The sequence below is a fragment of the Bolinopsis microptera genome, chromosome 7 (assembly GCF_026151205.1).
Source record: "Bolinopsis microptera isolate Bmic1 chromosome 7, MBARI_Bmic_1.0, whole genome shotgun sequence".
Classification (NCBI taxonomy): Eukaryota; Metazoa; Ctenophora; class Tentaculata; order Lobata; family Bolinopsidae; genus Bolinopsis; species Bolinopsis microptera.
Genome location: NC_087078.1, coordinates 3,701,305 through 3,727,261, shown reverse-complemented (window position 1 = coordinate 3,727,261; position 25,957 = coordinate 3,701,305). Strand labels below are relative to the sequence as shown.

At 40.7% G+C, this 25,957-nt stretch overlaps 1 protein-coding gene across 1 annotated transcript; it reads right to left on the bottom strand.

Moving 5' to 3' along the window:
* Nucleotides 1-1,345: 1,345 nt before the first annotated feature.
* Nucleotides 1,346-25,191, bottom strand: LOC134818970 (protein zer-1 homolog). Its single transcript, XM_063828711.1, has 15 exons — nt 24,520-25,191; nt 16,149-16,221; nt 15,860-15,945; nt 15,375-15,528; nt 14,676-14,780; nt 6,179-6,340; nt 5,633-5,691; nt 4,910-5,099; nt 4,456-4,789; nt 4,219-4,301; nt 4,034-4,102; nt 3,726-3,867; nt 3,054-3,136; nt 2,587-2,750; nt 1,346-2,482 (listed from the first exon to the last, which is right to left on the bottom strand). The coding sequence occupies exons 1-15, from the start codon at nt 25,113-25,115 to the stop codon at nt 2,329-2,331; spliced, it is 2,454 nt and encodes an 817-aa protein (XP_063684781.1). The 5' UTR covers nt 25,116-25,191; the 3' UTR covers nt 1,346-2,328.
* Nucleotides 25,192-25,957: the final 766 nt, after the last annotated feature.

The following is a 25,957-nucleotide window of genomic DNA, read 5'->3' as shown; positions in this document are numbered from 1 at the left end:
TCACGGGGTGAACCTAAATGTGATTTTGTGTTAGTTAGATTACTATAACATAGTCAGATCAGAGTCTACTAATGGTAGTTCAGGACACCAGATAAAACTATTCCAGGGTGTTAGCTCAATAGCTCCAGATAGTGGGTGGTACTTTATTTGAACAATCAAAACCCCCGATTAACCGCGAACCTCGATTTATCGGAGCGGTTTCCCCAAACTCTGGGGAATTACCAGACTCTCTCTACACCAGATGCTCTTATTGTTATAGAGCAGGATAGTAGGATATATAACACACTCGGGATATTAGGTTTATTTGGTGAAATTAGGCTGAACTTTAAAAACAGTTGAATTGTCTATTAGTTTGACGGTAATGATAATGTATAACCATAGGCTGGTGACATGACCAATGTTTGGAATAATCAGCTTAATATGAGAGAAGTGGTATAGAAGACAAATGGACCAATTTGATTAAGACTCGGCCGATAAAGGCTTAACATCTTTAATGTACGGAGTAAACTCCAAATTGAATACCATTTGACTTTGAGTAGTTGAATGGCAACTATTGTGAATATTGACTTCACTGAAGGCTCCCTGTTCTTTTAACCGAATGATGGTACGTCAGAGTGGTTTCAGTACAGGGTACAGGGTCACAACATTTACCTCAACCTGCCTACCCGGGGACCCCAGGCTTTACACTTTAACTCATCATAGCCGGGAATTAGATTTAGGTAAGGACCGCGGTGTGCTTACATGGAACCTTACACATAACATTAATAGTTGAAAGTGATCGCTGAACATGCATATTATTTTCTAATTATTAGGAATTATTTTTTAAATGGACACCTAAACTTAAAGATATCATTTGATTCAGATTGGGATCAGTACAGTATATGTTATTTTTAAAACCTTCTATGTTCTATTATAAGTATATGTCATGGGGGTAGTTTGGAAAGATGATGATATACCACTCTGTATTGAACTATTGCGCGTGACTAGCTTGAAGTGTAACACGTTCTCTTTGTGTAATTGTATTATGTCTCTGGTGGGTTGTAATTGCTGGGCGGCGCTCAGCCTGTCAGTGTTCAGTGTTTGTTATACGTTGTATGACCCGCCGCGCACTCGTGCGCGCCCCCTGTACCGTAGAAACGCTACTTAGTGAAACGACAATGGGGTTAAGACGACCCCAGGTAAGCGGGTTGCGGACTAACGGGTTGCGGACTAACGGTAACTAGCCACTACCTCGCAGCACTTCAATGTTTCGAGAATAAGAAGGCGTGCGCTACTTCGAAGAAATTAGGACGAGTATTACCCATCAAAAGAATACGTAATATGCTATAGAAAGAAAAGGCTAATATTTTTGAAAATAGATAAATTTCAACGGTAACATCTCATTCATACATGATCAATATTTCGCGACACTAAATGATAAGATATTTTATAATTTTACAAACATTTTCTTAAGATGATGTGTTTCACTTACAAGAAGGTTTCGAATTCTCAATTAGGATGTCAGCAATTTTTAAACTTGTAAAAATGATCAAGAAAATAATAAATCTTGAAATTTTATTGTGTATTGAAATAGAAACAAGCAAACTTCGTCTCACTTTCGATAAAAATAATGTTGAAAAACACCTCGAAAATAAAATCAATCTCATTTTGCCAACGAAATGTCACTAACAGTAACACACAACAATTCAAATAGCAGCCTCCAAGTCGATCATTCTGTTTTTTAACACTAATCTTCATTGCTTAATTGTTCCATTATGACACAAATGATTAAATTAAACAACAAATCAAATGAGAGATTTGGGGTCGGGATAAAAACATTTTATTTAAATTTTACAATTAAAAAGTAGAGGTTTTTCTCATTTTAATTCGGTTGATAATTTGTTCTTACTATTCGTCAAAAAATTATTAATTTCTCTTCCGCCAGGCTTTGATTGTATCGTGAAACAACCCAATTTTTAATATTTCAGATAAATCTCAATATTTAACATGCTAGTTTTAGTTTCGTTATCTAAAAGGTACTAACAATTGAGTTTCTCGGCAGTCAGTGATTGATGCAGGTTTTTTAATTCATTTAAAACGGAGCCATTACAATTTAAAGATTTAAAGATTTAAAACTAAAAACTTTACTTTATCCGCCCTTAAAAACTGCGTAAAACTAAGAAATTGTTTATTCTTTTATTGTTCTCTCAGCTGGAGGGGGGGGGGGGGGCTCTCAGTTTCTATTTTGTCTAACATTTCCAGCAGCTCTCCCTCCTGACATGCATTAAAATGGTCCCCATTATTTGTTACTCGTCACGTCTGCTCAGCTTGTCAGGGCCCATATTGGGGTCACGTTTCCTCAATGTCAGGGCCTATATTCGGGTCGTACGCCTTCATGATGGTGATGGTGGAGAGACGCTTAATGTTGTCTGGACAGTCAGGAGCTTCTTTCAGTTTGTTTAGTAGTTCTACACCTCCATCTCTCCGCAACATGGGCACGAACCTGTTAAAGCTAGTGGTTACATGGGCTAAATAGTATGTAATTGAGTGGTCATTGGGTGGTAATTGAATGGTCATTGAGTGGTAACTGAGTGGGGTATTACAAACCTGCCAGCTTTTGTCTGACACAGATTGGTAAGAGCCCAGACCGCCCATAGCTTGCAAGGATAGGGACAGTCCACTTTTAGGATGTGGAGTATCGGATTAAATGACTTGTAGTTAATCGATCTTTTAGAGTTTATGTTCCACGAGTCAACTGCTTCTTCAATACCCTGAGTAGAAGGTCTGCTGAGAGGGGTTTCTAGAGGGGTTTCTAGAGGGGTTTCTAGGTAAACATATTGAACAGTTTAACAATCTTACTGCCCCAGCTGAGAGGGGTTTGTCCCAGCTGAGAGGGGTTTGCCCCAGCTGAGAGGGGTTTGCCCCAGCTGAGAGGGGTTTGCCCCAGCTGAGAGGGGTTTGCCCCAGGTGAGAGGGGTTTGCCCCAGCTGAGAGGGGTTTGCCCCAGCTGAGAGGGGTTTGCCCCAGCTGAGAGGGGTTTGCCCCAGCTGAGAGGGGTTTGTCCCAGCATTTACCTTAAGTACAGTGTTATAAGATAGTTCCTCGTCCCCAAACTGCCACTTGTCAGGACCGTCTGAGCAGATATGAGACAATATACCTGTTCAGGAGATATGTGAGGCTTATAATACTGGGGTAATGATAATATGTACTATTATAACTAACTATACTAACTAATATAACTAACTACAGTTATTAAGTTATTATACAGGGTGGGCCAAAAGTCAGTACCCATACGTTGGCCTTAATAGCTCAGTCAACTTCGTCATTTCTAATCCGTTTTGCCTCATGTTTTCAGATCATATGCAACATTTAATAATCTACCGTCTCTGAAAAAATTAGGCGTTCAGCATGTTCAGAGAAATTAATATAGGTGTTTTAATATTGAATGGGCGTGGTCTACAATATTCGAATTTTCAAATTTTGACGACGGAATCCTCGAACCAGTAAGTACAGTATGCCATCTGCAAAGCAACAGCTCTCAAATATAAAACACGGCGGAGCTATTAAGGCCAACGTATGCCCACTGACTTTTGGCCCACCCTGTATTATGTAGAACAATAAAGTGCCACAACAAACACGTACCTGCAGCACTAATAAAAACGTACCTGCAGCACTAATAAACACGTACCTGCAGCACTGTATCGCATCTCAATAAACACGTACCTGCAGCACTAATAAACACGTACCTGCAGCACTGTATCGTATCTCAATAATATCACACTCGCTATCACTCTCCTTATTATAAGATCTCAACATGTAGAACGACTTTATCATGTCCTCTGATTCTAGAAGTTTCGGTCGCACGTGCGAAACTTCTGCTATATTCCCCTGTCAAGTTAGGGTGATCAAAAATTACAGGGGGAAAACAGAATATCCTTCTCAGGGGCAGTATTACATAAAACTTGACTGACTTGCGGTTGATTTTATTTAGTGTATGTATATTACTTTTACTGTATATTAATTATTACAGGGATTGATTGCACACGTGACTTACCATGAGACCCAGCATATTTCTAATTAGAGTTGTTATTTTTATCGTAACTCTCCTGTCGTCTGTCTTTACCTGCAAACACAAAATTTAGGTCACATAATCTAATAGATTAGACAGATAATCAAATAGAGAAATGTAGCTGCTAAGATGTATAATGTATAATGTATAATGTATAACTATGAGGTGACCTGGGAGCACACGAAGTAGGTATCGAGATACAGCTCCAAACCTCCGTACTCCACAAATCTGTCACAGTTCCCCGCCTGCTCATCTGAGAGAACACTTTGTTACACAATTACAAACAAATACAAGCAAATATTACAAACAAATACCATGTTATACTTGATTAAAAGTGTGAAGTTTGTGAGACTAAAATATCATCAGTAATACAGTAACTAAAGTCGTGAGACGAGACTATGATTTACCAGTAATGTTCCAGAGAGTGGACCAGGTCTCAAGGAGGAGATCACAGAAGTTGATGCCATCCGTCTCGTGAGGAGACTGTCGGAACATGGAGAAGCCCAATCTGGATATGCTCAGTATTGTTTCTATCAGTTTCATCTTCCCTACAGTGTTCTTCTTACCACACGCGCTCTGACAGATGCTAGTATTGATAGCTTTAACGGTTAGTGTGCTGATTCTGTTCGCTTTGTCTCTGGCCAAATCCTCGATTGAAAGAACCGGGCTCCGCTCCAGAATACCCTTCTGGCGTTCCAACACGTAAATGTAGCTGTGTACAATCTCGTAAAACATAAACTCCTGTCGGGGAAATATTACTGAACAGGGAGGAATATTTATGGGTAATATTTATGGGAACAGGATTATACATTTAGTTTTATTGTATCTGTAATGTGTTCCCTTTCATCGTATACCTCCTACCTTCTGATAGACAGAGAACTGAGACAACATGCCCATACAGTTCCTGAGCACGTCAAACTGGGAAGTGTGAATGTTGATGCTGATGATGAGGAGGATTATTGCCCTGCGCACGTGTTTATCGTATCCCGGGTAGGGTTCCGAGGCTAGCACCGTCATGTCGTTACTGCTGTTCAATGTGTACAAACACGCCCTGAACAATGTTATATCAGAGTCTGCTTAAAGGGGAATAGCTTTATTCAATGGAGTAGCTAATTTTGCGCCAGGTAGCGCAGTTGGTTAATCATCGGCTTTGTAATCGTGAGGTTGCGAGTTCGAATCCCACTGCCTGCCTAGTCGTGGGGTGAGCGTCGTTGACGCTCTGCTAAGGATCCCGAGTGGTCTATGTAGCCCCACGGTTCACTCAGCCGAATGCTCGAGAAATCGGGTGTGAGGGTTAAATGAGGAGCTGTGCTTGATCAACACAGCGAAGCCTCGGGCGAAGAAAGTGTGGCATAGTGCCTTAACCGTCGCTGGCCTTAGGAACGATCCTTCGGCTTCTTGTAAAGCTCTTCCTTGAAAGTGCTGGTTTACATTGTAATGCAGGTTATGCCGAAGTAAAATAACAAAGGTGGTCGACTCATTCGATGGCCTTGTTGCGTCGCAACGAATTCTCATAAGATAAGATAAGATAAGATAAGATAATTATTTAACTAAGTCTCCCAGTGCGTTACCATGGTTACTTACGATGCGATATGTTGAATTTGCTCTCCAGCAGGATAGCGCTCAAGTGTGCAAAGTACTGCCTGGAGGGAGACAGTGTTAAGTTAGCAGTGTTAAGTTAGCAGTGTTAAGTTAGCAGTGTTAAGTTAGCAGTGTTAAGTTAGCAGTGTTAAGTTAGCAGTGTTAAGTTAGCAGTGTTAAGTTAGCAGTGTTAAGTTAGCAGTGTTAAGTTAGCAGTGTTAAGTTAGCAGTGTTAAGTTAGCAGTGTTAAGTTAGCAGTGTTAAGTTAGCAGTGTTAAGTTAGCAGTGTTAAGTTAGCAGTGTTAAGTTAGCAGTGTTAAGTTAGCAGTGTTAAGTTAGCAGTGTTAAGTTAGCAGTGTTAAGTTAGCAGTGTTAAGTTAGCAGTGTTAAGTTAGCAGTGTTAAGTTAGCAGTGTTAAGTTAGCAGTGTTAAGTTAGCAGTGTTAAGTTAGCAGTGTTAAGTTAGCAGTGTTAAGTTAGCAGTGTTAAGTTAGCAGTGTTAAGTTAGCAGTGTTAAGTTAGCAGTGTTAAGTTAGCAGTGTTAACTTACCTCAAATAGTTGGGGCTCAATATGAGCTGAGCTGTATCCCAGCTCTATCCTGTTGCGGTGTAAGGTAAACAAGTTCTTCAGAGCCTGCTCCAGTACCCCAACGTTGTTTTTGTACTTGTTAATCAGCACCAGGATGTGTTCCAACTTTCTGTGTGAAGCCACCTGGTGGAGATTACATCAACACTGGCAATACTCCCTATTCTATAACGAAACAGTTCATAGCTTAAGCTTTATTAACACAAATCTATGGCACCAGCTTTTCTGCATAACAAACTAATCACAGTTAAAGTTTAGAGTTTAGGATAGGGGCACATTAGCTGATTAGTGCTCGAGAAACGAGGTATTTTAATTTTTGAAAAATTGCGAAAGAGTTGTTGTGTCCCGGAATTTTTTTCCCTACTCTTGCCGAAGGCAAAAAGATCGTAGGGAATAAGTAATCGGGTTTGGATATATGAGGTGGCCCGATGGACCTGCGATGATGACAAAAGTCTGCTCCTTTGAAATATAGACCACTCCCCTATAATTATGTGTATAGGAAGCGTCTGTTATGCTGCGCGCGACGCTAGCCATGTGTTAATTAATTACAGCGAAATTCCTCCTTCGCAAAGTTATTTTCCGCAATTTTCTGGATTCATTTATTGTTGATGCGCGGCGCTGCATTGGTCAAATAAATCGTAAATTTTTACCATGCACGAATCCCACTCATTTATAAACAACTTATAACATAGTATGTAAATATGGTGCACTTTTTTCCAGTCACACTTTTCACGCAAAAGAATTAATGGTACAAGTACATGGTAGGGAAAATTGATCGTGCGTGGTTTAACCGCGGCGAAATTCTTGTTTAACTTTTGATAAGAAAATATTACAGACTTCTAGATAAGCTGTCCGCAACTAGCAAAAAGTAAGCATTTGATGGCAAATTATTCTTCATTGCTTAAGTATAAAAACGCTAGTTGTGGAATGTGGTCACTTTAAACTTAACTAGATATAATACTTTTCTACCAAAGCAAGAAAAATGGGGCACTTGATGGTCACTAATTCTTATTCGCCTGTCACAATATGGCTATTAAATTGTGAGTAGTTTGGGTATATCCTGATTCTATATCACTCTGCAGAGTGCAGACTTTTCCATGGAGATTTTATTAGAGACTTTTTGATGGCACGTTTTTGTAGAAAGCCGATAGATTTTTCATAGTTGACTATTGGTCCGCGCAGAAGGTTCAGGGTTCGAATCCCAGTGTCACCTAGTCTAGGGAGTAGCTAAGGATCCATTGAATCTATGCGATCTCGGTCGACTCAGCCGAATGATAGGAAACTTAATTGAGGGTTAAATGAGGAGGGGTACCTATTAAAAGTTCAAGAAACTTCCTAGAATACCCCTTCAGTGCATACTGTAAACATAGAACCATTAACTAGAACTATTATTACTGCAATTCCTCTGTTCTTACTTCTTGCTATTTACCATTTACGCTGACTAAAATGTACGAACGTAACTGGCGCGCCGTCGTCACCGGCACGCGCGTTAATGCACGGCTGTTCTAGCGTGGATTTTAATCCGATAGGATTTCGCTATTCCTCCTGGAAATGAAGAAGATACAAGACCCCTTATAGACATTAATATTAACATTATAATAAAAGTACAGAAACAGTAAGAAAATATGTGTATTTCTTTTTCAAAAAATATGGAGTTGAAACTATTGGCCACATTGAAAACATTAGAGTGATCGGTAACGGCAGTTAAATTTACCCTGTCGATAGTTATTGAAAAGCGTCCACATCTTACTATATATAAAGCGAGACGATATATATATATAGACGGTATATATATCTGTGCCATTTTACTGACACCACGGCATCAACTTTAACGCGACTTTCCGCAAAAACCGTAAAAGATATACAACTGGAACTTTTTTGGCTGGGTCAAATGCTTTAATGGCCTTCAAATCAGCATGAAAAAATAAAAAATTTACCAAGGAATAATGATTTTAGAGCCGAAAATTTGGACCCCCAAGTGGTGTCAAAAACGCCAATTAAATAGGTAATAATTATTTTAGTATTTTGAGTCTTGACACCGTTTAGGGTTATATTATACGGGTTCCTGCTAGTTACTATAAAGCTGCGCACGTACGAATATTAGATGAAATCAAGAGAAAATACTATCGCCTCTCGGATTTGCTCTCGGATCCTATAGGATTTGAGTATCCTATCGGGTCCGAGAGAAAATCCTATCGTCACTCGGAATTGTTAAATCCTATCTCCGCTAGGATTAGCGCTCGGATCCGATAGGTTTTTAATTTCCTATCGGGTCCGAGAGCAAATCCTATCGCCTCTCGGAACTTACACATCCAATCGCCGCTCGGCGATAGGAATTCGTCAGAGGTATCCTGGGGGAACCGGATCGGCGTTAGGATTGATAAAATCCGAGATATCTCGGGCGCGCTAGGATAAATCCTAGGGTAATCCTATCTGATTAAAATCGCAAAAATCGTCCTTTTGAACAGCCGTGATCTGATCGAATCGAATGCAAATTAAATATATAATATGCTCTGATCGAATCGAATGCAAATTAAATATATAATATGTGCGCGCTAATATTTGGCGCGAACATATCTATAATCTAACCTACGCGCGCTACTGAAAAGTAACAGGTTCTGCCCCACCAGCCCACCTGTCGCAGTCAATAAACCACCAGCTCTATTTAATGTGCTATGACCTCATTCAACTACTAAATGTATATGTACATAATATTAATTTCACCTCAATTTCCGACGAAACTCTGAAATAACTGACACGAAAAATATCCCAAATTACGGATAATTTACATGTACGTGTGGCCAGAAATACTCAGCAAACCATGCGCTCATCTGCAAACTCGGTGGATATGTGTCACTGCGGCACAACTCGCTGAGAGACACCTTTGCAGAATTAATGAGAACTGTGAAATGCAAGGATGTGCAGACGGAGCCAGTTCTTCTTCCAGTTGATGGTCTAGAGTTACCAAAGGGAACAGTCCTAGGGGACCACGCTAGGCTGGACATTTCTGCAAGATCGATTTGGAATGCTTCAGAGAGGGCATATTTTGAATTAAGGGTATTCCATGCCCCAGCCCCCTCCAATGCAAGCAAATCGATCCCAGCAATGTACCAGTCCCATGAAAATGAGAAAAAACGGTGTTACAATGCAAGGGTTCTAGAAGTGGAGAAAGGAAGCTTCACACCATTAGTTTTCTCAACGTCAGGTGGAATGGGTGGTGAAGCCGAAAGACTGGCCAGTAAGGTGGAACATCACACAGGTCAAAGATATTCAGATGCTTTTGGATATATAAGGAAGCGTCTTCGATTTGAAATCCTTAGAACCACAGTGATTTCTCTCCGAGGAGACAGAGGGGCGAGAAAGTACTTTGTAGATATACTATATCTATATCTATATCTGATATAGAGATATAGAGTCGCAGATTTAGAGTCTCGATTTGAACTTGGAGCCACAAGGCCAAGAGTGAATTTGAAATTTTTCTGCCAATATTTTAGTTGGAGAATATATTGCATTTTTAAAGGTTTCATTTTATATAGGGTCATTGGGATATTATGTGTATATTTATATTGTTTGAATACTTTTTATTTTTGAAGAAATTACGGATAATGTCATGATAGAATTATTTTACATTAGTTCATTTGATGTTATAATGTAATTGATTTAAAAGCTTTTATCATGTGCAATCGCTCGATATGTTTACTGCTTCCAGGCGTGCAAACACAATATTATTCGACTGTAAAGCGATAAGATATGTATGCTAATCTAACTGGTGTTCAAAACAACAGCAAATATTTTATAATCGCACTTCCTGTCTGATCATAAGTTTAAAAACTTACATTTACCCTGGAGGAGCATAAACCGAAAAAATCCGGTGCGATTATGGAAAATTTCAGTGACTGTCAAATAAGCCGAAAGTCAAGTTTATTTCCGTTTATATAACTTCTGGCACGTTATAAATAATATTTCGATTTCCGGGGTAAACAAACAAATGAAATGGTAATTGCAAAACTAGTCTCATACATTGGTAATTGGTAATTGGTATTACAAAAACTTGTCACTTCTGATTTACACACCTAGAACAGTATTACTATTCTCGACACCAGTAGTACCGTAATTACAGTCTATAATTTTACATGAACAGCTCTAATTTCCAGCTACAGATCAATTAAAATTAATCGTAAAATTGTGTATTACGGCATTGTCCTATCTTAGAAAATACGGAAGTACTGTTAGTATGTATTAGCTCTCATCAATTGCTGTGTCACACTAAGCCTTATAGGGTGTCAGAGCAGTGAATGCGTTGTTACTCGCACGCGGTGGTCACGAGAACCTAATATTTGGACGGATAACCCGGGCACTGCACACTATATGGTTCATGTTTAGTATGAACTCATCCCAACACTTCATTAGCCTAAAATGAAATGAAATCAAAATATTGCGAAAACTATGAAGTTTTGTGTGCTCATATGGAGCGAAAACAAGAAAAGCTAGAGCAAAGTGGGATGCATAAATATTCAACATCTTTAAAAAGACACATACCAAAGCCACAACACACATCATCACTCGATTGGCTTGTCTTTTGAGTGGATTGTGAATTGTCCCCGATCGTATGAAATGCAGTATATCCGGTTACATTTCTCTTTTCTTCACATTTCTCTTCTTCACATTTCTTTTCTTCACATTTCTCTTTTCTTCACTACTAGTTCATGAACCAGGAGCCTGACCTGAGATCGCTCTTCTTCGGAGCGATCTGGTCTCACATACACTTTGTTGAAAGTCGCTAAGTGGCGCAGCTTCTTGACTTGACATAGCACTTGGTGGACAGCGCTGTGACTTGATAACGAAACCTTGACTGGGCGCTTCGAATTCTCTTTACGAATCTTTCCTACTCTGATAGCCTGCAGGGTAGGTTTTACTTTTAGTCCTTTACCTCCTGGAATACCTCCAGTACCCGCTCGTCAACATCCTCCTCCTTCTGTTCTGGCAGTCCAAATAAAACAAAATTCCTGCTCTGATCCTCCTCCTGGACGACGAACTTGACCAATTTCTTCAGTGTATCCGGAACTGCCAAACTATCAGTCTGGCAGATCATAACGTTCTCCGCAGCAGCTTCACTGTATGACTTAGCTGTTCTTTCAAGTTGCTCTCCACTGAAGACTTGACCACAGTCTTTATTGCTTGTCCTTGTTGTCGATAATCTGCTCCTGTAAGCTGATTACCCACGGGCCACGTCTGATTCTCGATTAGCTGGCTCTTGATGGAGCTCAGCTCAGCCTTCAGCTGTTTCATTTTTTTTTTTTTTTTTTTTTTTAAGAGAGGCTGGGCCAAGATAGCCCACGAGAGGATAGCATTGAGATGCTCTGCCTACCTCTGGGGTGTGGCAACCTTGGGGAAGGTTGCCGGTGAAATCAGAGTGATTGGTGGAGGATGGTGTAAGATGATATATGAGTCAAAATGATACGCTTAAATGCCAGCTGGGTTTGGAAAAGTAAAACGAGACGAGACAGCATATGAGATAATACTTTAAGTCACCCCGGTCTGATCCAGCTCTTCCGGCACAATTAAGCGTTTGGTGCGGTTTGCGAAATTGACAATTGTGGTGATGTGTTGGTTGTCGAATATGTCATTGACAGAGAGGTAGTAGTCCTGGAAATATTGACCTCTAATTTGGGCAATAGCTGGACACTGTCCAAGGAAGTGTGAGACAGTTTCCTCTCCGTCGCCGCACATAGGACAAGCACTGGTGTTTGATTTGCAAATGGTGTGAAGGTGTTTGTTTAAGCCGCAGTGACCCGTGATGAGGTGAACTGCAGTTCTGTAATCTTGTCTGTTTTTGCTGAGTGTAGTGTTGAGGTTTTTGATGATTTTGGCATGCTTGTGGCCGAGTGTCAGTTTGGTGTGTCTGGGACCGTCAGTTAACCAAGTTTCCTGATTCAGTCTGTTGACTTTATTGTCGATTTGACGCTTGATGTAGGATTGTGGAATTGGACACTTCAAAGTGGATTCACTGGTTGTACCAAGCTTGGCCAGCTCATCTGCTTTTTCGTTCCCCCACAATCCGATGTGTGCTGCAATCCATCGTATCTCTAGCGTGTTGTTGGATCCGAGTGCATTAAGAGAGTCGTAACAGTCTCTTGTAGTTCTACTCCGCGTTGAAAGCGCAGAGATAGCTTGTATAGATGAGAGACTGTCAGACCATATGATGATATGTGTGTTGGTATAGGTAGAGAGATATTTGCAAGCTTCAATGACGGCGGTGAGCTCTGTTTGGTAAACAGTGCAATAATCAGGGAGCTTGAATAATCTTTCTTCAAGGGTGCTGTTATTGTTGTCAGTTGTGATGATATAGCCAGCCCCGCATCCTGAGTCTGTGAGTGACCCGTCAGTGTAGCAGGTGATCGTTTCACTGGTAATGTTGTCAATGGTGTTTTGAAGTGAATTTCTATATTCAGCGGTATCGGCTCCAGGAGTTGTGACGGTGAAGTGCCGTCCCAGCATCATGGTTGGTGTTGTTAGGTCTCTCGTTGCTCTAGGTGGGATAATAAGGTCTGCCATGAATTGTTTGTTGATAGTGGTATGATTTTTGATAGTTCCCTTCCTGAAGGCGATAGTTTCAAGAGTGAGGCTGCCATAAGCTTGTAGCCTGGCCGCACCCTTTGCTGCTTCGCCTTGCAGGAACAGTATGATGTCAGAAGTGTCGGTGAGGTGATTCAATGCGATAAAAGGTGTGCTTGGCATGGCACCAGACATCATTCTGAGTGCCAATGCCTGAACACGTTTGAGTTTCTTCGCGTTATAGTCCGTTTGAGTGGCCCTGATCCATATACTACAGCAGTAGGATAGGATTGGACGGATGACAGCCGTGTACATCCATTTGCATGTTTTGGGGCTCATACCCCATGTGGGGCCGACAGCTCTTCGACATTGCATGAGGGATGCCGTGGCTTTTTTGGTGGTGTTGATGATATGTTCATTGAAGTTGAGTTTGCTGTCCAAGGTCACTCCTAGAAATTTAGCAGACTTGGAAAGACCTATGATGTTGTTGCCAACTGTTATAGGTCTTAGAGTCCACTTACTATTCCAGGTAAAATGACTATCTGAGTTTTAAGGGCGCTAATAGATAGCTCTTTGGTTCTGCACCAATTTTCTATCGTTTTAATAGTTTTGCATGTTCGGTCCCAGATGATGTCTAAATCATCCCCTTCCGTTAGAGACAACAGATCATCCGCAAAGGCTTGCAGGTAACCCGGGATGTCTTTTGCGGTAAATGAAAGGAGATCGTCGACTACCAGGTTCCAGAGAAAAGGAGAGAGAATGCCTCCTTGGGGGCAACCTCGCCTGATCCATACCCTTCTCGACTTATCCTTATGATTTAGTGTGATGAATCGATCGGTTACCATGTTGATGATCCACTGTGCTGTAGCCAAGTCCACTTTCGTAGCCTTGACTGCTTCAGAAATAGCATTGAACGAGACATTGTCGAAGGCGCCCTCTATATCTAGAAAGACACCTAGGACATATCCTTTCTTGGCTATTCTGCGCTCAATGGTGTGAGTAACTTTATGAAGTGCCGCTTCTGTGGAGCAGCCCTTCTTAAAGCCGAATTGTCGTTTGTTGATATCATTATCTATGTTGAGGTCATGTTGCATATGCCATAAGATCACTTTCTCCTGCAACTTTAACATCACAGGCGAAAGAGTGATCGTTCGAAATGACTTAGCTTTGTTGTAGTCGGTTTTTCCAGGCTTAGGGAGAAAGATTCCAAGAGAGTCCCTCCACAAAGTTGGGATGTGTTGCGTTTCATGGTTTTTTGTCATAATGTTTTTTGTTATGTCTTTGATATGAGCCCAGGCTTTCTGGAATATGATAGGTTTTAGAGTGTCAGGTCCTGCAGCCTTCAAGGGATCGAAGGATAAGAGAGCCTTTTCGATTCTTTCAGGGCTGTAGATTTTGTCTAGTAAGTCTGTGGAGATGGGTAAGGGGCACGTCTGATTCTCGATTAGCTGGCTCTTGATGGAGCTCAGCTCAGCCTTCAGCTGTTTCATTTGTTCCGCCTGAAACCGCACAAAGTGGAACGATTCAGAAAACAATAATGCCAAAGTGTCCTTCATCGCACGTTTACACACTGCTGACGTCACGTCAACTGGAGCAGTGCACCCGACTTGTTCCATCACTTTAGGTATCCAAGCAGAACATTTCCCGAGCAGATTCTCCAACTCCTTGTCGTTAACAGTAACCATGGCTTAAACGCTACAAGCACACACAGTAATCTCGCCGTTAAACTAGGTTAGTCGGCGAGATAAGCAACCTAATAAGAGACAACAAAATTACAAACGAATGCAATTAGTGTGTGGCGTGTGCGATTTAAATGAAAATATAACGACAAAAAGTGGAGTTATACTACTAAATGAATAATCGACTCATTCATAAACATGTTCTGATTGTGTAATATCTGACTTACCTTGACAGCCAAACTATCCACGTCTTGAATAAAGAAGAGGTCATCTTGTGCCACTATCCCCAGAAATTCCAGCTTCAGATCTCTTAGCTTGTAAATGTTCTCTTGCTGAAAATATTATCAATAATTATTATACAGGGTGTCTCAAAAAAAACTACCCAGTGAGAAATCCTCCTCATTTCCTCAATTTTTTCCTTTAAAGGTACTCACTACTCATCTCTTAATATAACATGTATCATATATTATCAATACTTATTATATGTAATATATATTATCAATAATGAATTTGCAAATTTACACACGAGATGTGACATGAAAATGTGACCACTGCCGAAATTGTTTTTTCGACCTCGGAGGATAAGATAGATTGTGAGTAACCAGATGAATGTGTGAATTATTGTGAGTAATAGTGAGTAATAGTGAGTAATAGTGAGTAATAGTGAGTAATAGTGAGTAATAGTGAGTAATAGTGAGTAATAGTGAGTAAATGTAAGTAATTGTGAGTAATAGTGAGTAATAGTGAGTAATAGTGAGTAATAGTGAGTAATAGTGAGTAATAGTGAGTAATAGTGAGTAATTGTGAGTAATAGTGAGTAATAGTGAGTAATATTGAGTAATAGTGAGTAATAGTGAGTAATAGTGAGTAAATGGAAGTATTTGTGAGTAACCCACTAGTTACCACTATAACTAGTTACTAGTAACCTGATGAATATGACATCCGCTGATATCCAGAGATTTAAGGGTTAACATGGAGGAGAGAGTTTGTGATATAATGTCATCAAATCTTACAGGGAACCGTTCCTGGCCTTGTGGCTCCGGATAGTGCGAGATATCCAGGTATTCCAAACATCTGAAACTGGAAGAGATTTTGAAAAGAGAGAGAATTCAGAACAATGTAAAACTGAGTAAGTTTTTGTAGTTTACATTTTAAATGCGGCCTCTGTTGTATTATATAGTACTACCGCTATGGTTGTACAAGTGTAGTACTATGTATTACTGAACGTGGGTTTTTTAGTTCAAACTTCTGATACTGATTTATACGAGCTAAATGCTACTAGTAGAAGTAGTAGTAGTAGTAGTAGTAGTAGTACTAGTAGTAGTAGTAGTAGTAGTAGTAGTGACTAATGTATATCATGTTACACACATTGATACACAATTGATATATCAATGAGTGTATAAACACTTACTGGGTAAGTTTGTGATGTTGAGAGATATCCCAACACGTTTCACTGAGATCTAATCCAGTGAGTTGAGCTGTTACACTTGTCAGGAGCTGTTAATATTACTTTTAATAATCTGCAACAAGTAATTAACAAGTAATAAAACTGTCTTAAATTCAATAACTTCACCCCCGGTTAAGAATAGTGATTGAGTGTCACCCCCCGGCCTGCCCCCCCCCCCCCCTCCTTGCCTGCCCCCCCCCCCCCCCCCCCCCCCCACCCCCCTCCTTGCCTGCCCCCCCCCCCCCTTAAGTACCTGCAAAGGAAGCTTAGATTCCTGATTGTGTTTCTTCAATTTTGATAAACCCAACCACCGTAAGTTCTTCAACCTGCAACATAATTATTGACATTATACAACTGCAGCGTTATTAGTATCAGTGTCCTAATCTCACTCTTCTGATTCTGTATTTAACATGTCACTCTATTGTAGTGCTGTTTGTAATTTTTTAACAGCAGCATGAAGGAATTTAATTTAAGATAAGAATAGCATTAACAGGAAAAAGAATTATCAAAAAGATGTGCACATTCACACAAAACTTTGCTTCACAAAATTACAACCCAAAACGGCAACAAGTCCAGATTTTGGTTTGATTATTGCTTCATGTGTCTTACTATTACAATAATTCCTTGAGTACCATTTTGGGTTACAGTTATTCAGTCCAATGAATGAACAAAAAAAACGGTCATATTTAATATTTATGTAAGAAATATTGGTCCTAGCCTGTGGCGTAACGAAGGGCCCCGCCGAGCCTGCAGTGCAGGGTGGCGCCATCTTAGGGGGGGGGGGCGCCAAATTGTCGTTTGAATGTGGGACAATTTTGAAAAAATTAGCTACGGGACTAGAAAAACTGCGCATTTTGCTCTAGAAACACCCTTTTTTAGAGATTTTACCGGTGTATCTTCTAAAATTATCTAATTTCAGGGAGGGGGCACCAACAGACAACGTTACGCCACTGGTGACCAGTGGTAAGGTTTTTTTTTTACATATTTGATAGATTTACAGATCTGGCTTGACAAAAATTTTCAGAAAAAATCATGTTCGCGGGAAGTAAAAATCCGATGAGTTTTTTAGGGGGGAGGGGTAGGGGGTTGAGGGGGGTTGGGAAGGGTTGTCACATGACGAGAAATTTTTTGCAAAAATTAAACAATCTTTATTTGTTGATATTATTCACCCCTGTTGCCTAGAGTGGTGAGTCTGCACTTGAGAAGAGTGAGTCTGGCCGCTAGAATAATGGGTATGCAATCTAGATGTGGGTCTGGCAACCAGAATGGTGGGTCTGCAATCTAGAAGTGGGTCTGGCAACCAGAATGATGGGTCTCTACCCTTAAAGAGTGGTCTGTTAACCAGAATTGTGGGTCTACACCCTTGAAGAGTGGGTCTGACAACCAGAATGGTGGGTCTGCACTTGAGAAGAGTGGTTCTTTCGGCTGGAATGGTGGGTCTGCAATCTAGAAGTTGGTCTAGCAACCGAAATTGTGGATCTGGATACGAGAATAATGAGTCTTCACTCTCTAGAAGAGTGGGTCCGGCAACCAGAGTGGTGGGTCTGCACTTGAGAAGCGTGGGTCTGGCCGCTAAATGGTGAGTCTGCACCCTTTAAGAGTGGGTCTGACAACCAGAGTGGTGGGTCTGGACTTGAGAAGAGTGGGTCTGGCAGCAGGAATGGTGGGTCTGCAATCTAGAAGTTGGTCTGGCAACCAGAATGGTGGGTGTACGTACACCCTAGAAGAGTGGGTCTGACAACCCGAGTGGTGGGTCTGGACTTGAGAAGAGTGGGTCTGGCAGCTGGAATGGTGGGTCTGCAATCTAGAAGTGGGTCTGGCAACCAGACTGGTGGGTGTAGGTACACCCTTGAAGAGTGGGTCTGACAACCAGAGTGGTGGGTCTGTACCCTTGAAGAGTGGGTCTGACAACCAGGGTGGTGGGTCTACACTTGAGAAGAGTTGGTCTGGTAGCTAGAATGGTGGGTCTGCGATCTAAAAGTGGGTCTTGCAACAAGAATGGTGGGTTTGCTTTCTTGAAGAGTGGGTCTGACAACCCGAGTGGTGGGTCTGGACTTGAGAAGAGTGGGTCTGGCAGCTGGAATGGTGGGTCTGCAATCTAGAAGTGGGTCCGGCAACCAGACTGGTGGGTGTACGTACACCCTTGAAGAGTGGGTCTGACAACCAGAATGGTGGGTCTGCACTTGAGAAGAGTGGGTCTGGCAGCTAGAATGGTGGGTCTGCATTTTAGAATAGTGAGTCTTGACTCTATACCTAATAGAAGAGTGGGTCTCCTCTCTAGAAGAGTGAATCTGGCAACCAGAATGGTAATTCTTCACTCTGTCAACCAGAATTGGGGGTCTATGAACTAGAATATAGGAGATATGACAACCAGTCTGGACTCTAGAATAGTGGGTCTGACAACCAAAATGTTGAGTCTGCACACTAATAGAGTGGGTCTGGCAACTAGAATGCAGACACGTAGCCAAGGGGAAGACCCCCGGAAAAAAATTGAACCCCAAAAAAAATAAGCCCCCTAGTCCCCATGGTCGCCTGGTAAGTGGGCTGTGTTTATGACTGTTCGATTAAACGACACGACAGGCAATCGACTTTAGCATTTCGTAAATTATTCCCAAATCCCACTATACAATATGTACTTATTCCATTCAATGTGACAAGTACTGAGTTCCCCCTAGCCCCCAACTTTGTATTATTGTGATGTCTGAAATTACAAATTTCTAATGCCAAACGTCGTCTGAAACACCCTATTTCTCAAATATTTTCCGGGGGCTGCACCCCCAACTTTGTATTATCGCCGTCCTACAAATTTCTTTAATGCCTAATGTCGTCTAAAACAAATAATTTCTAAAACTTATCTTGGGGGCTGCGCCCTCCCCCCCCCCCCCCCCCCCCAGTCCCCCAACTTTATATTATTATGATGTCTGATTATTACTGCGCCCCCCCAGCCCACCAACCTTGTATTATTGTAATGTCTGATTATTGCTGTCCCACAAATGTCGTCTGGAACACCCTATTTCTCAAAAATTTTCCGAAGGCCAGGGCTGCGCCTGCCTAGCCCTCCAACTTTGTATTATTGTGATGTCTGATTATAATTACTGTCCTACAAATTTCTTTAATGCCAAATGTCGTCTAAAACACATAATTTCTCAAAAATTTTCTGATTGGCTTCGCCCCCCCCCCACCCTCCCTAGCCAACCAACTTTATATTATTGTGATGTCTGATTATTACTGCCCTACTAATTTCTTTAATGCCTAATGTCGTCTGAATCACCCTATTTCTCAAAATTTTTCGGGGGGGTGCGCCCCCCCCCCCCCTAGCCTCCCAACTTTGTATTATTGTGATGTCTGATTATTACTTGAAGAAACTGGAAGATGAGCTCGACCTAATCAACAAAAATTCCATAAAAGGTAAGAAAACAATCCACCAAGCAAAAGATTTGACAGATATAGCCACCAGCAACAACAAAGATCATATTTTCAAGGTTTGTAAAGAACTATACATCATTGCAACCAGAGCTATTGATCTAGCAAAGACCTCACTTGTCCCCCTTCCGGAACAGGACAGCCAAACTCCAGAAAATATAATTAAGAGACAATTGAGTGAAGTCCTACCTAATCTTCTAAAAGAAGCTATTTCAGTGGCTGCCATTTCCCCTGCGGAATCCCTGCAAGCTAACCCCCCAATAGAGAAGCCCCTGCCAGCAAGGCACACGATTACTATAGCAAAATCACCAGTGAACGAGGATGATACAGAGACTACTATCACTAACCATGAATGGACCGAAGTTTATCGTAAGGACGTGAAGAACTCTCTTAAAGGTGTCCGAGTTAAAGATGAACGGGTAAGTAATGGTACAACAGTGCTGAGTTTTACTACTGAAGATGACATGAAAGAAGCGGAAAGAGCGCTGACACAAAAATGTAAGTCAGTTAAAGTCAATTCAAAGTCAGTAGAACCAAAGAAGTTAGATCCCAAACTAACAATATCTGACATTCACCTTGATTTTGACAGCAAAGAAAAGATCCTTGATGAACTACTGGAAAAAAACACTGGTATGAAGGATGCTAATGTCAAAGTAGTCTACTATGATATCAAAGAAAAATTTGCTGTCATCCAACTGCCCATAGAGGCTAGAGAAGTCATCAGAAAATGTGGTGACTATATATACCTGGGCCTACAAAGACATCGTGTGTATGACCGACTCCATGTAGTACAATGTTACCACTGCCAGCAATTTGGCCATATGGCAAAGTCACAGTACTGCAAGCTGAAAGATGCCTCTCCTACATGTTTCTACTGTGCTGGAGCACATACTTCTAAAGACTGTGAAAACAGGATAAATAATAGGACTGATCGGATAAAGTGTTCTAACTGCTTTAATAGTAAAAGTGCTACAGAGAAAAATGCTGCAAAGACGCATAAAGCTGCTGATAATCTTTGTCCATTCTTTACAAGAGAAAAAGAACGAGTCATGTCTAGAACTGCAGGATGCACGGAGCAGATAAAAAACGCCTATCGCCAGAGGGTCAAGGACCAAAAGATGAGACTGGGAAGAAGTTGAGACTAGATGTGGAACTTTCAATGTCCGATCTCTTTTAAACAAGACTGTTGGTGTTTTAGAACATTTGTGGGAGACAGGCTGCGACATTTGTTTTATGCAAGAAACATTTCTTCGAGATGGCGACAAAGCAAAACTCACTGAGATAAAAGATAGTGGCTGGAGCATACTTTCTGATCCTAGGAAGCACCGCAGTGGAGGTGGTATAGCAATGGTTTACAGAAGTTCGATTGAACTGAAGCCTAATACCAAAGTGACCAAGTTATTTCAAGTCATTTCAAGTGATGGAATCACTTCTGAGTGCTGAATCAGAGTTGCTGATACTAGTAAACATCTACCGACCCCCCTACACAAAGAAAGCAAGGTACACAGAATGTGACTTCCTAAAGGAGTTTGAAGAATACCTTAAAATACTGTGTGCAAAGCCAAGAAAGACCCGATGAACACTATCCAAAGAAGTTTCTGGACTTGCTAGCTCAGTACAACCTCCGACAACATGTTCCAATAGTCCCAACTCATGATCAGGGCGGTACCCTGGACCTAGTGATCACTACCCAGTCCCTTGAGAACAAGATCAGCAATTTTAACATAGTTCAGTCAAGAACTTCCTCAGACCATTTTCTAGTACTCTTCGATGTTGACACTCGAATTAGTAAAAATGATAATGGCAAATTTCTGAGCTACAGAAATTTTAAATCCATAGACATTGAAATTTTTAAGGATGATCTAAGGAATTCCAACCTGTCAACTATTGATCCAATTTTAACTGCTGAGGAAGCGACTTCACTGTATTACTCTGTACTTACTCAACTCATGGATAAGCACTGTCCTGTTATAAAGAAGAAATTTCGGAAGAAACCCATGCCGTGGCTTGACTTAGACCTTAGTTTGCTACGTCAAAAGAGGAGAGCAGCTGAACGTGCATGGCGCAAAGGAAAGGGTACCAGGAAAGACTACATAGATCTCAGAGATAGATTTGTTAGTTTAGAGTTTGTGAAGAGATGTTCTTATAACAAAGAGTCGCTTCGAGCATCATCAGGAGACTCAAAGGCCCTTTACAAGAAGCTTAACAGACTTCTTGGTAACGAGACACAGGATCTCCCCAAACATCAAGACCCTGGAAAACTGTCAGAGGATTTCAAAGACTTCTTTGCTGAGAAAGTTAACAAAATACGGAAAGACATTGAATTGGATGCATCCAAAAACGTCCCGGAGGAAACACTTGCTCTTTCAAGTGAACCTGATTATGTTTCAACTCTTCACACGTTTTCCCCTATCAGTGCTGAAGACCTCAGAAAATTGGTTAAAATGATGAGTAACAAGTTCTGCTGTCTGGATCCCATTCCTTCATTCCTACTGAAGAGCTGTGTGGATGAGCTAACACCTGTACTCCTGCACATCCTAAACACGTCTACTAAGACAGGATCATTTCCTTCTCAAATGAAGAAAGCGGTTATTAAGCCAACCCTTAAGAAAGAGAACGCTGATGTTGACAGTTTAAGTAACTATAGACCAGTATCGAACCTTTCTGCTATATCCAAGCTCCTGGAAAGAATTGTACTGAACCAGTTGAATGACCATCTGGACACAAACAACCTTCACTGCCCTGTCCAGTCTGGATACCGCCCACAGCACAGCTGTGAGACCCTTCTTGTCAGGATGACTGACGACATAAACAAGGAGATTCAAGCAGGTAACATCGTGGCTGTGGTACTCCTGGATCTCAGTGCAGCTTTCGACACTATTGACCACGAAATCCTCCTTGAGAAACTTTTCAAGCATTATGGTATAACTGGGAAAGCCCTTCAATGGATGATATCATACCTTGAGAACAGATATTTCTGTGTAAAGATTGGCGATACTATCTCGTCTCTGCTTGAACTCCTCTTTGGAGTCCCTCAGGGATCCCTACTAGGGCCCATCTTGTTTATACTCTACATTAAAGACCTTCAGAACATTGCTGCCAAATTTGGACTAGACATCCAGCTATATGCGGATGACTCTCAGTTATACATATCTTTTCATCCAAGCTTCCCAAGCGAACTTGCAGATGTCAAAGATCGGATAAACAGATGTCTCTCGGAAATCAAGCATTGGATGGTTGGAAACGTTATGAAACTCAATGAGTCGAAGACAGAACTACTTGTCCTAGGCAAATCAAAAGTTCTTAAAGACTGCAAAATGGAGGTGACGGTTCAGTTCGGAAACTCAACTATCACTCCAACTGAATGTAAAGGTGACAGCTGGAAGAGTCTTGGGGTAAAGTTTGATAAGTCTCTTACCATGGAAAGACAAATTAATAGTGTCAAACAGAAATGTAGCTGGACAATGATGAATCTAAGGACGATTGGGCGCTATCTGGATGAAGGAGTGAAACTCATGATGGTAACACAGCTTGTAATATCAAAGCTCGACTACTGTAATTCTCTCTACATGAACCTACCAAAGACACGACTAAACAAGCTAAGATCAACCCTCAATGGTGCCATACGGTTCATCTACAATATCAAAGACCGATCAGAAGACCTACTTCCCTACTACAAGAGAGCACATATCCTTCCTCTTGACCAAAGGATTTTCTTCAAAGTCTGCCTGTTAACTTATAAAGCTGTGCATGGGATTGCACCGGCCTACATACAGAATCTTGTAGTGATTGAAAACCCATTGACAATAGCCAGTACAAGATCAAAAGTAGAAGGAGATTGTTACAGACTAAAGACTCCTAAAACTACAAATAGTAAGATTGATCAACGTCGATTCACCAACTACGCACCAACTGCTTGGAACTCACTTCCCTGGGAGATACGATCACTACGCAACGTAGACAGTTTTAAAGGTAGCCTTAAACATTATTTATATATTAATAAACCTTCCTATGATTCCTATAAGTATATTATGTTACTTTTTAAGTGTTTTCTGGTGGTTTATTGTTAATCGTAGTGTGGTATATATCAATAAATCTTCCTATGATTACTATATGATATATTCAAAGTTTCAATTTTTCCTAAATAGATTTGTTTTTGAGATGATTTAGTTGTTTGTTGCTGGATATTTTCACCTCACCCTTTAGAACCGCTCTGACATGGTTAGTACCTGGCACTTGTGTCAGTTGCTAACCATATGGGCGGTATACAAGCACATTATTTCATTTCTTTTCATTTTATTGTCCTACAAATTTCTTTAATGCCAAATGTCGTCTAAAACACATTATTTCTCAAAAATTTTCTGGGGGGCTGCGCCCCCCCCCCCGGCCCCCCAACTTTATATTATTGTGATGTCTGATTATTACTGTCCCCAAATTTCTTTAATGCCAAATGCCGTTTTAATCACCCTATTTCTCAAAAATTTTCCTGGGGGTTCGCTCCCCTAGCCTCCAAGCCCACCAACTGTATATTATTCTGATGTATGATTATTGCTGTCCTACAAATTTCTTTAATGCCAAATGTCGTCTGAATCACCCTATTTCTCAAAAATGTTCCGGGGGTTGCGCCCCCCAGCCCACCAACCTTGTATTATTGTAATGTCTGATTATTGCTGTCGTACAAATGTCGTCTGGAACACCCTATTTCTCAAAAATTTTCCGAAGGCCAGGGCTGCGCCCCCCTAGCCCCCCAACTTTGTATTATTGTGATGTCTGATTATTACTGTCCTACAAATTTCTTTAATGCCAAATGTCGTCTAAAACACATAATTTCTCAAAAATTTTCTGGGGGGCTGCGCCTTCCCCCCTCCCTAGCCAACCAATTTAGGAGCTTCGCCCCGGCTACGTGTCGTGTCGGGCTACGTGCCCAGAATCGAAAAAACTTAATCTTTAAATGAATAACGGAACCTTCATTATGAAGTTACGAGATTATAATATAATTGGGAGGCAAAGTGGTTATCGGGCTTGGGGCTCATGATGCGCAAAATTTGGCCGCTGTCGAGTGGGTCTGCCTAAAATTCACAGATCTAGCTATGGGTCTGAGACATTTGTAAAAAAAAAACCTTACACTGGTCCTAGCTCATTATCATTCAAAATTCCCACTTAAATATAAAAAGTTATAAGAAATTCTATTTCATACTTACATGAAAAATTTATGAGCAGATGTAGGTGTCAGTTTAAAAAGAGTCTTTTCTAGGTTCAGGTAGGAGAGATTCTTGAAGGCAAAGACAGAATCAAACACTTCGACGCACAAACAGTAAGATATGTCCAAATGCAATAGGTTTCGTTGAGTCCCAGCAAGATGGTCCAAAGTTGTATGAGTCAAGTCAGACTCTGACAAGGTCAATGCATCAAATTTGTTATGACTTAAAATCTTCATTACATCTTCTGGAATCAAACCATCAATTTTTCTTTTTGAGAGACAGAGCTCACTCAGGTGACAGAGTCCAGGTGAACACAGAAATGAATCAGCTGATGATAGTAAATCAATGATCTGCTCATCGTCCAAGTAATGCAACAAAATGTGGGCAACTTTGTTATTGAGTGAATTACTCTGTAAATAGTTTTTGGAAAGTTGATTGACAGGAAGCTGCTGTGAAATTTTCAGAGCACACAATTCAAGGAGTGAAGGAACTTCAACTGAAAATATCACAGGGTACTGGGAGACACTAGTTTTGCAAGTTCGTATTCGCTTTACATTGTGTTCACATGAGGGAAATCTCCTTTGCATGTTGTACATAGCTGTGATTTGCAATTAAGAACTTACATTATTCTTTTATCCTGCAAAGGGTGAGTTTTTAATTTAAGATATTACCTGCCACAAAAAATAGTACAACTATTAAAAAACGAACCCTGATAGATATATACCATTGAAACCTTTTTGACTGGATCAAATGCTTTTATGGCCTTTTGACCAGTATGAAGATATTAAAAAGTGGTCAAGGAATAAGAACTTTAGGTCCCGAAATTTGGACCCCCAAGTTGTGTCAAAATAACTAAATAAATAAATGTTGTTGTCTCTTGACACCACTTTAGAGTTAGACGGGTTCCTGCTAATTATGTAGTACAATTATTATTTTAAGCAGTAAAGTAAAGTAAAATGTATGACATCACATCATGTCACATGTCTACAAAATATCATCGCACTATGTAAAAAAATATATAATAAATATTTCCCCACCAACATTAATTATTTATCTACGGGTATCGGCCTTACAAAATGACAGGCCTCACAAAATGACAGCCCACATAGACCATGCTGTAGCTTAGGTTCCCTATACATTGAACCCTATTCCTTTTACTGTATGAAAGAAAAAGCATTAATTAACACTTCCCAAGGAATGATAATGACATAGAATCTATATTTCTTACATAAATATGGACGTTTTTGCTGTTCAGTCATTGCCCCGCCTAACTGTTACCCAGAATGGAGACCAAAGTTTTGAATTTAACCCCAGAAAACCAGGTACTACCATGACTTATGTCAATCACAGACTACTCTGGTCAAATAAAAAAACTGATTTAGTGACTTTGGTAGAAGAAATGACAAAAAAATGACCTAGCCTCACAAAATGACAGTGT